Source organism: Lagopus muta, chromosome 1 (genome assembly GCF_023343835.1).
Source record: "Lagopus muta isolate bLagMut1 chromosome 1, bLagMut1 primary, whole genome shotgun sequence".
Taxonomy (NCBI): Eukaryota; Metazoa; Chordata; class Aves; order Galliformes; family Phasianidae; genus Lagopus; species Lagopus muta.
Window position 1 is genome coordinate 131,012,668 of NC_064433.1, and position 15,957 is coordinate 131,028,624.

Below are 15,957 nucleotides of genomic sequence, written 5' to 3' on the forward strand. Positions count from 1 at the left end.
GGAAGGTTTATATCTGAATAAATCTGTTACTTCTGCCTATGAATTTAAACAGCATTTCCCGGTTTTATATTTGAGCTCTCCTGCAGAATTTCACCTTGTCAGTCTCAGGCCCACTTCTCTGTGCCTCATCCAAACCTGACAGATGCTTCCAGCCTCTCTGACAATGATGTCATCTGTGAATATTAGGAGTGCTGAAACAATTATTAAAAGTAACGATTGTGGAAGGATAAGCTACATTAAGCTAACACACACTTACTTTCTGAGGATTTTCTTTTGAAAAGTAGACAGTGACGTAAAATCAATGCTTCAGAATTTGCTTTTGCTTCATAAAAGACTGTTTCCCAGGTCTGCCTATTTATTGTGAGAGCTCTAGCTATAAACATCTCAAGTTTCTAGTGCAGTACAGTTGGTGATCTTCCATTCAGACTAAGTGTTTGAAAAGTACTTCTTTTGATGTACTAGTATTCCTTAAGTAGCCTAGTCCTACAAATTTCAGACACATTTTCTAATGTGAAATACTTCAATTGTTATAATTTCTCATGCTGTGTTAATCTTAAGTGCATGAAGTGCTTTTCTTACAGGCTAACTCCTAGAATTTTTTTTTTACTGCTATTTATTGCTTATTGAAGAAACACTGGAATAGAAATAGAAAGCTGTGAGTTTGTATAGGTAATATATATTTGCTGTCTTTGGGAAACTGCTGTAAACTGTTATTCACAAATGTTGGTAAGTAGAACTATAACCATCCTTAAAATCAAATGGGGGAAGTCTTAATATGACTTGCAGTGGCTTTACAGTGAGAAAGCTGAACACTAAGGGACTGTGTTACATGCATGGGAGTAAGCATTGCAATCTCTAGCTGAAGGAATTTTAGTATTGTCTGCACAATCTGTACTTCATTCTTTATGTCATGGTAAATTTAGGAGTGTCTTTACACCAGTGGCAACCATAACTTGTTTCAGGGCATGAAGTTGAGAAGTGTTTCTGCCTCAAATTTTTGTACTGTTTGTTGACTTAAAAATGACTTTGACATGATATGTAGCAATATTCACATTTCATGTATTTATAGCCATTAATATTCATGTTGCAAACTGCTAAGATACAAACCACGTAAGTGGGCAGGAAAAACATGTGGAAAACTGCCTGGGCCATTGACCTGTATGGGTGTAATCTACAGTACAAAGTTCACCTGGCAGTCAGTTACATGTGATGTCCCCTGGAGCTTGATATTGAGGTCAGCGTGGCTTTACGTCTTCATCAGTCTGGATGATGGGGAGGAGAGCTCTCTCACAGAGTTTGTAGATGCTGCCAAATTGGGCAAAGTAGTTGGTAGATGGGAAGGCAAGGCTTCTGCTCAAAGGGACTTACACCTGGGACAGAATGACTCCATGCAACACAGCTGGCTGGGTGCTGGCTGGCTAGAAAGCAGCGCAGCAGAAAAGATCTGGGGGGTCTTGGACAACAAGCTGAAGAGAAAGAAGTTGGCCTTGTGTAGTAGGTAGTGAAGAAAGCCACCTGCCTACTGGTCGGTATGAGCAAAAGTGAGGCCAGATAAAGGAAGTGATTTCCCTTGCTCTTTACACAGAGGCAGTATGCAGTTGATGAAATAGACTTCACAGTATGCACTGTGGAAATTTGAGAGGCATTGGATGCAGATTGCAGCGTGGGAAACTGTGGAATAATGTAAAAAAAAAAAACAAAAAAAAAACAAACAACCTGTGGGTAATCAAACACTGAACCAGGTTATTTATAAAAGTTGGAGAACTGCTGTCTTGGGAGACGATAGTACTCAGTAGCCCAGAGCTGTGAGTGACCTACACTAACTGCAGCTCTGTACTGAGGTTTGGACTAGATGGCCTCTGGAACTCCTTTACAGTGTGTAAGGTATTTTCTCACTTCTTTGCCACTGCTTGTGAGCTGCTCAAGTCTCTCTGCACCTTAAAAGCTGCAGTTGCTTCTTGTGCAGGAAGAATTTCCTCCCCCAGGCTTTAGAATCATTAATTGATGCCCAGGAGTAGGTGACTGTTGCAAAGCCAGAGTCCACAGCATATATTGCATCAGCTGAAGTCAACTGATGTTTTTGTTTCCTTATGTGAGTTTGTGTCATGAAAGTGTGTAGCAAGAATGACTCAGTCCACTTTCAGCTACCTCCCAGATTACGGTAGTCTTTTTTTCATTACCTCAAGCAAGATATTAATGATTAATTTTGCTTATTTTAATTATCCTCTGTCTGAACATAGAGTTGATGATGAATGAAGCAGTGGACTGAAGTAGACATCTATATCAGTTTTGTAGCTTTCTCAACATCTTGTTGCTAATGGCACGTAGCTTTTCTACAAGTGGGGAACTCGCTGCAGTATAAATAATATTTGGAACATTTATAGAAGGTGAGAGCCAGAAGAGTGTAGGAATACAGAAAGTTTGGGTTGTTGAGAATTTCATTAATGTTTAAGAAATGTACTTGGTGCCAATAAACCTCAAGTGGTGGTTAAAATCTTTTTCTGGTTTCCCCCTGCTACACCCCACCCCTTTCACCCTTTTTAAACCTTGTTTAAGGCACTACTGGTTTGAGTTGTCTAAACACGGGTAACCAGCGCTTACTGAGAAGCTCTGGACTACCAAAGACATCTACATGGACCTGGCAGGTATGGCACAGGACAGAGGAGAGACAGTTTGCCAGCAGTCACATTGCCATGGACAGTTGATCTCAAGTGGCAGCGGAGGCCTATGTTTAGATAACTGAATGTAGTGTTAGTTAATGTGACCTCTTACCAAAAAATAAAGATTAGCTGTTATAACAAACTGGTGAGATATTAAGATTAAAGTAAGTGTTGCTTGGGACTTTTTTGTTGCTTTTCTGGCTGAAGTTAACATTAATGTCTAGAGTGACATTTGGAGTGTAAGGTCTGGGGTTTTTTTGTTTTTGTTTTTGTTTTTTTGTCCAGGATCATTCCAAAGCTGTTGCTGAGTTAGTGGAGTATACTTGTATACTTTCAGGTGTAGATTGTCTATGTAAAATCTTTCTTGAGGGTGCAAACCCCCAGGGCAAGTTGTTTTAAGTATTGAAACCAGTGCAGAAGGCTTTTGCATTTTTCTGAAGTATCTCCAAGACTTGAATGCAAGCATTTTGGGTAGGAGGATTTCTAAGCACATGGTACTGACAGAAAGGGCGATCTTTCTCTCCCTTGCTTCACTATCCCCCTCAGTTGTATATTTCTACTTCTTTTCTTATGCTGACCTTATTTTTGTTGCTGTTAGGCACTTAGCTGAATTGTGAAACTGTTCCAATTGAAATTTTCCCCCCGTAACTTAGCTTATAACTCTTGAAATACTAACAGTGTTCACAAGCAGCCTTCTTCCTCATCTGTATCAAGCTTGTAATTGCAAGGTAGTATTTGTTATTACATAGTATTTCTGTACAGAAAAGTTGTAATAATACTTTCCTGTAAATTATATTTTTCTAATATTGCTGTATTACAGATGTATATTCTACACTGGAAAATAACCTGTATTTATTAAAAGCTTACTTTTTAGTTCTCTTTACTTGATAAACCGCTGATGTTCAGCAAAACTTGCACTTTATACTGCAGATTGATCAGTACACACTTCTTAGTTCTTGGTATTTGTTTGATAGTTGGAGAAAGGATATAGTCACAGTGGAAAACACTGTTGTGAAACTATAATTCTACTTGATGGTCAAGTAAAAGTCATTTGAAACACGTAACTGAACACATTCATATGTCTTTGTTTATCGTGAGACTATGAAGGCTGACATGCAATAAAAAATGAGCGATAATTATAGAAACTGCCACATGAGATTTATTTTTGGTTTAGTTCCATGATGCTATGGTTGAGCTGCTGAGTTTCCTGTGCTCTTTGCTCTTGACTGACCCTGATTTCAAACCTCCCAAAAGTCATTTTATTTGTCATTTTGCTTTGTATTTAACAGACATCTGTAACCACAAACAGGCTTTTCTTCATAAGCAAGTCTTCAGTAGGTTTTTACTTTGTTTTTAGAATTTGCCAAAGTGATTTGTGATTTTAAACTCAACATACAGGCATTAGGCTAATATTTTCCCTGCAAGTCTGTAATTACAGAATACAAGAGTGTAAACTTGTGTGCAGGATCATCCAGATAATTTAACTCCCAACAGCTCTAGCTGTGCAGTAGTTCAGCTATTGTTAATGATGTGTATTTCTGTTCATTCCTGTATTTTCTGGAGTTAAGTTTGGTCTCCACTGCTTTCTGTTTAAAAGTTGGTCTGAGTAGGCTCTTACACTAAGGCTAATATTAGGGCATGTTGACTGCTAGTCAGAGTATTTATAAGAGTAGGTAGCAAACAACTTTTCCTACCAAATAGCTTAAAATGTAATAATTTGCTCTTTTGCTAGAGCCAAAGTTAGTTGTCAAGGATGGGACAGTGTTGATAGCAACTATTTTGATTGCCTTGTCATAGGATCCAGACCTGTTGGCTCTGTCATCTGCCAGGTAACCGCTGGTAATTTAATGATGTGCCTTAGTTATGATTCTCTGAATAAAAATCAATTACTGAAAAGAAGATTGTACTTGATTGTAGTGGATGTTGCACTGTCAAGGGTGGTGGTAAGGAATTCAGAATGATTTATATCTGTGAGCTTCGGGTTGTAGTTTGACTGTATGACTACTTGTGAAGAACTTTGTCTCAGCAATTATTGGTTGTCTCTTTCCAGTAGGTCACTGGTACCAATGCGTAGTGCGGAAGAATGAAACTAGTAAAATTTGGAGAATAGTCATAAATGGCTGTACTGTATTAACTTGTATCTTACTGGAAATGCAAAATTATGAGCAGCAAAAAAAAAAAATTAAGAGGTTGAACTCGAGGCTTGTCAGTGTATGAGGTTAGCTAGGAAAAAAATTGCAAGTTGAAGTATTTTACTTAAAAAAAAAAAAAAAAAAAAAAAAAAAAGCAATAAAAAAGCATTAAGAAAAGCCCCAACAACAAAAAGAAATGTGCTGTTTTCCTAATTATGGTACAAATATAATAAGCTTGAGTGAAAGCTCCCCAATTTGTTGATTTTTGAATTATAATAAAATTGGCAATACAGATCAACTTACGTTGTCTCTTAGAATTCTGTTTTGAGGAAAAACTGCCCTGATTATGCTGTGCTTCAAAGCATAATTTCTTGTGAACCCCTTCCTCCTGCCATGTCCTTGCCAAGGAGTCTGCCTATCTCTCACGGAGACTTTAAAAGAAGAAAGATAATTGATTCTCTGGTCATTAAAATCAAATCCTCAGGTTATCTTGTTTTTTAAATGGTAAGTAAATTCACTTCCAGCTTTTTTAGTTTGATATCAGTTGTAGGTTTATTAAACCAAATAATTTGATCTTAAATCTGAAATATTACTTACATTTCCAGTCTAGAATTGATCCCTTGTTGTGAATTGAACATATTTTTTTTTTTAAGTAAATATTCAATAGTAATAATACTGAAAAAAAATTACTAAATTCAACAAACTGCCTTCAAAAAAAAAAAAATTCTTGTAGGGATTTTCACATTTGAAGTAAAGATTTGTTTATTTTTTCTTAACAAACTTTTTTTTTTTTTCTTAGCAAAGGACAGAAAATATAACTTGTTGATGAATTAGAAGTCAATGAAATGCCCAGCCAAGGGAGTTGAATTTTAGTTCTTAAATGCAAAATGAAGAATTATCATTCACCCTGTGAAAAAAACTTCCTTTTAGTAGTGTTATGAATGGTGTCATTTGAGTCAATATATATACCATGGACTTTGTCAGAACGGTAGCCTTCTTTTCCTGTTGCAGAAGATTAAAATTCTTGATCTTGGCCTTGAGGTGCTTTTAAGAGTAGGAATGAAATCCTGCATCTGATCCTCAAACCGAAGATCAAAAGAGGATTTCAAAAATGCACGTGTCTGAATGTGTCAAAGAGGACATTCCATACAGAACCTTCTTGACTGGGATTTCTTAAGGAAGGGCAAACTAGTTGGAATTTCTTAGTCAGCCTTACCTCCTTCTTTTCAGATGGTTAACTGTAGTGTCCAGCAGAGGGATAGTAAAGGTATCAATAACAGAGGCTGGGAGATCATTAGCAGAGGAGATGAAGTTTCCTGATTAAATAGAAGTTATAATGTTTTTTGTTTTCTAGTTTGTTAAATAACACCAGTAGGATTATTACTTGGCTGATACTTGTTTTATATGTTTTTCTTTGTAATTTGTTTCTTGTGTCTCTGGTAGCTCTTTGTATTGCTCCCTATAACATTATCATCTTTTCAGCTTTAAGTTACTGCTTGTCTCACAGCTTGTAGCAGTTTCTATCACTTGAACTGTCTTTAGTTCTTGTCTGGAGCGAAATGGTCTTTGGATAGAAGCTGCTGGCTTAATTTCTGCAAGTAATTATAAAAAAGCTGCTATACATTTTCTCTTCTGATCAGAACTTCCTCTTTTGTTGTTCAAAATATGGTCAATAGCTTGTTAGAGATGTTGACTTTTTTGCCCTCACAGGAAATATAATGCTGTCAGATCCTTCAATTTATTTATTTATTTATTTATTTTTACAGACTGAGACAACAATAGGCCTCAGTTCATATCAACAGAAAAGGTAAGCAGAGTTTTCTGAAAGTTTAATACAGCCATGCTATTGTGACATTGTTGATATTTTTTTGCAAGAATAAAAAAGTTTAGTATTAGAAAAAAATCAAATACAAATTTTGTAGGTTTGAGTATTGTTATTATATAGAGAAAATAAAATGTGGAACTTTTTCTAATTTTGATTTTTGAACTTTTATCAATAGAAAATTATTTTGCATATTTATATCATTTTTATGTTCTTTGAATGTGTGAGAAAGAACAAGCTTTTTATAGGAAAAATAGGAAATGTTTCACCTGATTTATGTGAATTTGATAACAATTTTCTGCTAACAAACAAGAGCCTTGACTATTACACTAAAAATACCTACTGCAACTGTGTGAATAGTGGTGATGTGAGTATTGTGCAGGCTTGGGCAGCTAAATTACTTAGCATAAGAAATAAATTACAGAATCCATCAAGTTGAATTCTTTAATCCACTTAGTAATATATACCACAGGATAATAATGTGCAAGTAACAAGGGAATAGATTTTTGTAGGTTTCTGTATTGTTTCACTGACTGTTTTAAGGAGTGGATTTGTTTACATGCTGCAAAAGCTTTTTTGCAACATAGGAACCCTTTTGAAAAACAGCTTTATGATGTTGCTTTCAATAGTTTTCCTTTAGTTTTTGTTTTTTGGCTTTTTTTCCTCCCTCGCGTGGAACTGTGTAGTATATGAGGAGCAAAAGGTGTCCTTTTTTCTTCCTAATCCCTAATTCTTTTTCTGAAGACTCCCCAGATTGTTCTTTGCCTTCAATGGAACACACAGATCAGCATATGTGTATGTTTGTATTGCCTAAATGTGAGCTTAAGAGCATCTTTTTGCAAGAAGTTTTGAAAAATCTCTGGGGTGAAAAACAAACTCTTCTCATTTTGTACTTAAAAAGGCTTCATCCCTGTTGATATCATCTTGCTGCCCGTCTCTGTTACTTCCTGATTAGATACTTACCTAAACATTGTGAGGTGAATCTGAATTATGTGGAAATACCATACGTTTTGGCTTACCTAGTGTTAAGTTTCTAATACTCGATGAACAGCTTAGCAAGGGCAAAGAGCGAATGTGAAAATGCTGAAGAATCTCTGAGGATGTAGCAGGTTTTTCATGCTGGGTGAAATTAAAATAAATCTATTTTATCTTTTGATAATGTAAACAAGAAGAGTTAATATTACGTATTGAAATAAGGCAGCTACTGCATAGTTTAATCTGAAGCTTCAGCCAGTTTGTATATTATGGTAATGTGAATTTTGTCAAACTTGTATTCTAGCAACTTCAATTTGCTTTTTAATTAAGGAAGTGTAGCTTAGTCATGCTGCATAAAACTTGAAAACTCTTGTTGCTTTACCTTCCCTGCTTCTTCCCACCTCTCCTCCCCTCCCCACCCTCAGCACAGAAGGCTTCTCTCTGCCATTCACCACTTCTGCCTGTTTATTTCTCAACTGTGAAGACTCCACATTTTCCACTTAGCGCTGTACATGTATGTGCTGCAGCATGTCAGTCGGACTGCAAGTATGCAAACATGAATATGTAAAGGAATAATGATGGAACTTCAAAGGCCCAATTTCGTCTCATGTTGAATCAGACTTTTTGGAGATTGTTTAAATAATTGTCTCAATGGCAACAAGAAAGTGCTGCTTTTATTGGGATGTATGGATTGTGTTTGACTTCTTTGTCCCCTAGAAAACACAGAAATTTTATGGCCCTTGAGAGAGAGGCTCAGGCCATGGATTAGTTCAAGTTTTTTGTTTTGTTTTAATTTCTCATCTGAGAAAATTTCTATCTGTGTTGGAAGTTTGTGTTTTAGAGTGTATTCTAATAAAAACAATGGGCTTACAGATATGAAAAACTTTCTAGTTTGAGAATTGTAGAAGAAATTCTAGAAAGCATTCAAATGATGTCTGTGATGACTTCATCTCTGGAAGGCAAGACGTGCGGAGTGGCTGAGGTCCCTCTTTGTGCTCGGAGCAGAGGAGCTAAGGGGAGGCCTGATGGCGGCTGCAGCTCCTCACAGGGAGCGGAGGGGCAGCGCTGAGCTCTGCTCTGTGTGACAGCGACAGGGCCCGAGGGAACGGCATGGAGCTGTCAGGGGAGGGCAGCTGGGGGTCAGGGAAAGGGGCTGCACCACAGGGCGGTGGGCGGGGAACGGGATGCACAGGGCTGTGGGCACGGCACCCAGTGCTGGAGTTCAAGGAGCGTTTGGACAGTGCTCTCAGACATAGAGTCTGGATTTGGGGTAGTCTTGTGTGGAGCCAGGATTCAACAATTTTTGTTGCGTCCCTTCTAACTCAGGATATTCTGTGAAATATACAGCGTGTTCTACTTCATATCAGTGGCTTATTTGGTTCAGTCACAATGCAATAAAAACATAAAGACCCACACTGCATACCTTTCAGTGGTGTATTACAAGGTAAATACTTGGTTTGCTTCCTGTCTCTGTTTCTCTCCCTGTCTTTGTGGCTACTGTTTTTTTTTTTTCCTGCACATATTTCTTTCTAAGTGATTGTGTAAAATGCCACTGCTAGAAACTGAGTGTCTCATCCACATGCTTAACTTCTCTAGATGACTTGTTGATCATTGTGTTTATTAGAGACTGTAATACCTCTTTCCTGGTATAGCTTGCAGATATTTCTTTCCTATCTACATAATTTATTCACTTCTTTGATCTGCTTTTTAATGCTAAGTGGGAGGGGAGAACTGAACAAGTCATTTAATTTTTGTTTTGTTCTTGTCTGTGATTGGACTACAGTACATCAGTTCAATTGATTCTGTTCTCTTCTTATGCTTTCCCCACACAACCCCTGAGAAAGTAAAAGTAAACTTTTAAGTCTTAACATTTGATATAATGAGCACATTATCATGATAAAGGGTTAATACTGGCTTAACTAAGTCAACCACTACCTACGTGTGGTTTATTAAAAACCTTTATTGCTAGTGTTTTTATTCATCTGCACTTACAGTTGTCACTGATGCCAGGTATTTAATGAGCAAATATTTTTTGGGAGCTGATTTTCTCACTGAGACTACATTTAATACTCTTATTTCTAAAATTGTTTTAGGTATAAAAATTTAAATACATTTTCTGATGTTTGCAGCGCATCCTTATTTTTTTAATACTTGAAGGTCACGAATGTGACCAGGGAAATGTGATTGGTTACTTACTCTAGCCTAAAACGTTCCATCTTTAAGGTGGCTCTTTCAAGGACATTCTGTCATGAAAAAAAAAAAGTACCCATTGTGATATATTTGACTTTGCCACTTTAAAAACTAATATGGCTAATTTTGGAGACATTTTCATTTTATTTTGTGGCAACAGAAAGAATAGTGTAGTGGCTTTCTGAGAGTTTAAGTGCTACTAAAGCAATGAGATCTCTTTTGGTTTGATGCTTTAATGCTCTTGTGTTTATTTCTTTATATTGTTGATTTATGGCACAGGAAAAGAAGTAAAAGTCTTTATACGAATGTTAAAGTAATATGGGAAAGATGCATGTAGATATAATCCTTAGATCTGAGTTTTCCACAGTAGCAATTAAAGATAGTACAGATAAGATTCCACAGAGCACAAGCATCTTCCAGGAATCCCAGAATGGTAAAGGGAGAACACAGAAAGGCAGTTACTACCAAACTTTGCAGAACTCTTTAAATATGTTGTCCATCTCCAAATGCAGAAGTGTGCATGAATGATGTAAAATTAAATGCTTAGTATAGTATGATAAGCGGCAGCATTTCTTTAAAATGTTTTTCAAAATGTTCTTAAGTGGCAGGATGTCTTGATACTGGTGGACATCCGTCTTCCCATGCAGTGATATTTTAAGCATCTTTAATATTTGCTTCTGGGAATAACCTTATTGGGACTTTAAGTTGCACTTCTGTGGATCACATTTTGTAGTATGTTGTGTCTATGTTCTACTGATAAAGTAGTTATTTAAGTACTTGAGGAAAATGCTCTCTCACACTGATGACAGAATGGAGGTACAGCGAGGGAAATGGTTGTGTCCAGGACTGCATGTAGTTCAGTCTGAAGTCTCACTTTTAAAGTCAGAATTCTTGGAGAAGGGTAGAGGCATAGGGACCATCCTCGAGGCAGTACCACATACAAGCCTTTCCTAAAACTTCAGAGATTCAGATGATTTCTGGCTAATTGTTGGTCTGCTGGAGCTTGCTTGCTGGCAGATGTCAGTAGGTCTTTCTCATTCAAATGCATCTTTTTCATGTTCTTCTTGACCTTGAAGATTAGAAAACTTGAAGGGGCAGGGAAAGAAAAATGTGTAATTCTGATGCAAGCCTGGGAAGCCTAGAGCTCCTCATGCATATGTAATTATTAACTTAAATGTCATTACACTGTAAAGTTGCCCAACCCATGGGTGTATCCAGCCTCCTGTGAGCAATTGCCCAGCAGAACAGGCGTTATCATCATCCTGTAAATCTGCAGCAAATTGGGCCTTTCAGTAGGCAAAGTCTTGGAATTCAGTATTGCTCATTCCTATTTGAGCCTTATTGTATATGTTATTTATGGTACAGTTGATGTTTGCTATGATGTAGCTGCCTTTACCAACCTCTAATCTTTTAAAAAATCTGTACTAAATCAAGTGATACTTGAACTTTTCAAGTATGTGAAGAGTTGCTTATATCCTGATTGTCCAAGTTAGGTGAAGTGACTTTAATACATTTTGTAATAAAAATCTTCACTATCATTCCTAGAAATACTATAAATATTTCAGATAACTTTTTAAAAGTTAATTCCTTTTACATAAAAGGAATGGTTATGTTCTTTTACCAATAAAAACAAAAGTGCTGCATGGCTCACCTCTCAGGAGTTTGAAACTGGAAGAAATTACAGTGTATTATAGCAAGAACTGTTTTAACAATCACTTGAGAAGAAAAGTATGTATTTCCAGTTCAGTGTTACAATTATCTTGACAATAGAGATGTGTGGGCTTTGCCATTCCCAGTTTAAAAAAAGTGCTACAAATGTGTTTTTTTTTTTTTTTTTTTTTTTTTATTAAATTGGACAGTAAGCTTTGAAGAAGGGAGGCGATCACTTTGAAGACGGGTTCAGAACTTGTTTCATCCTGTCAAAATTTCATTACTATTGTAATTTTCCAGCTTAATTGTGTCTATAACTCTGGTTTTGCAGAGCACGTGTTATGTGAGGTTTGGTTTTAGCTCGTATCTGACTGCTCTATGAGGCACAGCAGCACAATAGCAGCAAGAACTGTGCTTTCTATAGGCTTAAATTCTGTTCTTCCTACCACTGGGACTTGCACCTGCGTTTTTACTGCTTTCAGATTTATATAAATGTGTGTGATTAAAGCAGTCTGTATGACACCTCATCTTGGGATAGGGCTATTTTTAAGGAGTAAGCTTTAAGTAGTATTGAAGATGCTTCAATATCTGAATGTGTAGAGCTGTAAATCAGCTCAAAACATGAATAGATCTCTTACACGTGCATTGTACTTGAAGTGGAGGGATATAGTTGTACATTACTGGAGTGAATAATTAAGAGTTTCTTTTTTTTTTTTTTTTAATTTAAAATACACTGTGAATGTGTTATAGTGTTGTTGTTGCCCAGTTTTAGGCTACTAGAGAATACATTAAGATTTCATGCTCCAATTTTGAAGCTTTACTCCTATAAATGCCTTCCTTGTTGAAACGGTTCTACAGTTTGGAAAGGCATCTACATTTGCTTGACAGCTATTTTTCTGGAAGGTATGCTAGACAGATCGGTCGAGTTCAAGGCCTCAGCTGAATAAGGCTAGCCACAGATGCCTCTCTGAGGACACCTTACACCTTTTTGCTTTTCCCTTTGATAAGGTAGATTGGGAACATCTCCTGCCCTGTTGGCCTCTAGAGCATCTCTCTTTACCCAGGGTGCCTGGTTACATTTTGGTCTCTGGGAGTCTGTAGTTGTTGATACCAAGTCAGAAAACAGGATCTGAAAGAGGAGTGCTATTTTGCTAATGATAAAAAAAAAAAAAAGCCATTGATCCAGAGCCATTGTGTAGTCCTTCCTTCCATTACTGTCTCCCTGCTTTTTGTTCATTGTATGATCAAGAATTTTACTCAGCCTAAGATAAAGTGTTACTGACATACAGAGATGTGAGTGCAGACACAGTCATTTCATTCTGAACAAGAAAATGTTTCAGTCAATTAAATTGCTTTGTATTCATTGTTCCAACTTACGTTGTGGGTTATTGATTGCGCTCTATGACTGTTACAGTTTGAACTTAAAAAAAAAAATAAAAATAAAAATTAAACATTACCAGAGAGTGGTTTCTGATACTTTGTGGTTTTTACTGCTGGATGGTTTGAGTGGTATTTAAATTTTAGCCTTCATCTGCCGGTAGTCTCTCAGGTACCAGCAGGAGATTAGTACAGGTGAGGCCAAAGAATGTTTCTAGACCAAAGTTACTGTATTTTGAGTACTAAGAGGCTTAACAGCAAAAATATAGGCTGTCTCCCATGTGACATCAGTGCCAGCAAATTGGATCCAGATGGTTTATGTGTTACTACAGGTGTAGCTAGTGAAACTCGTGTATTGTCATGTATTTGCTGGGCATTCTGAGAAGAATGTTTGGATATTGCTATGAAAGATGATGTAAACTTATTTAGCTTACTGCAACACGTATTTTTCCTCTAAATACTGATGATGAGTTTCAATTATGTCTGTTTCCAATATCTGAACTTCTGCGTAGTCTTTCTTGGAGATAACATAATCACGTAAAACTACTATAAATTGTGGACAAGTTTGTCAAGCTATGTTTCTTCTGCTGAATTAGATATGCTGTTATTTGTATTAATGAATAGGGTAATTCAAGCTGAAAGGGGGCAAAAAGTGTATCTTTTTAAGAATTTCAATTTTTCTTGCAGTGTATCCCTTTATCGGGGAAATTGCCGACCTCTGCGGTTCGAGCCACCAATGCTGGATTTCCATGAACAGTAAGTTAAAAAAAGTCTTCTGATCGGTTCACTTAAACCTGAAGAGCTTTGGAAAGTGAAGGACAGCTTGGTGTACGGAGAGCAGCTTCAGTGCCTGACTCAGACTTCAGGACAGTGTAAACTGAAGTGATGACATTCTTGTTAGCAGTTCAACGGAGGAGAAGAAACAGCCTAAGTATGCCTTAGTGCACTAATGCTTGTGAGAAACTTCCTTCATCTTTAGTCAGCACTGCTGCTGGATGAAAGGCTCTTTTGTTTACAGATGAGCCGTGGATTATTAACAAAATGTCCTATTCCTTGTTTGTAGGAAAGGCTAAATATGGATATAGTCATTACAGAGATGTGCAAGGTGACACCTGTGTGTTGATACAGTGTATACTTGTTTCTGAAGCGAAAGGAGTTGTAATTTTGTATTGGTTACAAAGAGTGGCTTTCTAGAAATAGCCTTTATCCAAAGACAGAAAGTTAATATCTACGCAGTGAAGTTAGATGGAGATCACTCGTTTTACAGAGCTTATTTGTGTCAGTCTGCAGAAATATGATCTAATATAGGAACTCATTATTTTCTGATCGTAGTAAAGACATAATAAATCACAATTAGCTCTTCGTTATTCTTTCAAAATATCAAATATTTGTTTCTGTTAATAACTGGTCATAGGTAAGAGGACAACAAGGTTCTAAGCTGAGTAGTTAAATATGGAATGGGAAGTCTGGCTCAACTGCATCTTTTCTCTAACAAACATTACTGTGTTATAGAGTTATAAAGTTGAGTGTGGTACAAACTTAGAAATTTGTACAGCAGTTTGCTCTTCATAAAATCATAGAATCATAAACTGCTCAGGTTGGAAAAGACCTTAAAGATCATTAAGTCCAACCATGACCTAACCAAACTACCCTAATTCTAACAACCCTCCGCTAAATTGTGTCCCTGACCCACATCCACAAACACATGCAGGGATGGTGACTCAACCACCTTCCTGGGGAGCCTATTTCAGTGCTTCCAGTTCCTTCAGTCTCTCCACATAGAGCATATTCTCCAAGCCCTTCACCAGCCTTGTTGCCCTTCTTTGGACCTGCTCCGGCACCTCAATGTCCTTCCTGTATTGTCAACCAGAGTTCCTGTAAAAATGTATTGATTTAATTTCAAGTGACTTGCTGTTAAAACCAAGTAAATATTCCATTAATAGTAATTACAGAATTGGACAACAAAGATGTTGTGGGTTTTTTTTTTTTTTTAGTGTGTGTGGTTTTTTTGTTGTTTTTTTTTTTTTAGTTTTTTGAATTCTCATTGGCTAAAAATGAAATGTTCAATTGATGTAGTTAGAAGTCTGCTAATTTTGCAGGTCATCTATATATTACATACTTACCTGATGAGGCTATATGTGCTACTTTTTTTGTGTGGATTTCCAATCTACTTCATTTTTTTTAAATAAACGAACTACTTTTAGTTCACACACTGACATGAATATGAATACTTCAAGCTGTTCATTGTATTTTTGATTTTTATGTAAGCTGAAAGCACCAAAATAGTATGGGTCTAGTATACCATTAAAATAGTGCAAATCAATTACTTACAAGAAGCGTAAGGGGTTTTGTACAGTGAGTATAGAACTCAGGGGTTGCTAACTTCTGTCTGGTAACACAGGGAACGTGTGTGTGTGTCAGAATTTGGATCATTGTGTTGTGCTTTTGGTGTTTTTTTAATTTTAATCTAAAAGTCTGTTATCCTTAATTTAGCTGTTTAGATAATAACCTCAGGCAGAAATAATCTTCTAGTTTATTAAGACCTAGAGTAAGATGTGAAAAACAGCTTTACAAAAGGTTTTGATTTGGAGCCCCAGTGTTCAGTTTAAAATCTACCCTTAGGCATTTAAATAGAGGTGAACAGACTTGGAGACGTGATAAGCAACTCAAACTTACAGTCTGAATAAACTGCATATGCCGTGCACCGTGGAAGTAAAACAATTCATACTTTATCTTTTGGCTTTTTGCCTTTTAAATTAGACAGGGTTTTCTTGTATTCACTTTGTCTTTTCTTTTTGACAATTATTTGACAATAAAAAGTCTATTTGACAATAGAAAAGTCCTAGAACGCGTATTTAGTTTCTGACTAAGAGTTGTACATAGGGTGTTTTGTTACTAGGTAGCATTTAGTAGAGCAAGCTTGTTCCAAAGGTCATGTTGATGCAAAGCTATCAACATGTATCATTTCTAGGCTAAAGGAAGTTGCAACATTTAATTTCAGTCATAAGATAGCCCATACTTCTTGTAACATTTTTGGTCTGCTACTGGTGTTTGGGTTTAATCACATCTTCCAAAATTTTGCCAACTAACCGTCTGTGATATTAGTGGAAATCTGTTTTACTAAAATCAAAACTGGGATTCAGTTGCTAAA

General features: G+C 36.6%; 1 protein-coding gene across 1 annotated transcript in view; it reads left to right on the forward strand.

Moving 5' to 3' along the window:
• Positions 1-15,957, forward strand: part of TMEM131 (transmembrane protein 131) — a 93,055-nt gene that overhangs the window by 23,843 nt on the left and 53,255 nt on the right. The window contains exons 3-4 of the mRNA XM_048961251.1: positions 6,559-6,599; positions 13,494-13,562. Coding sequence (XP_048817208.1) covers positions 6,559-6,599; positions 13,494-13,562 — 110 coding nt within the window. The remainder of the gene's footprint in view (positions 1-6,558; positions 6,600-13,493; positions 13,563-15,957) is intronic.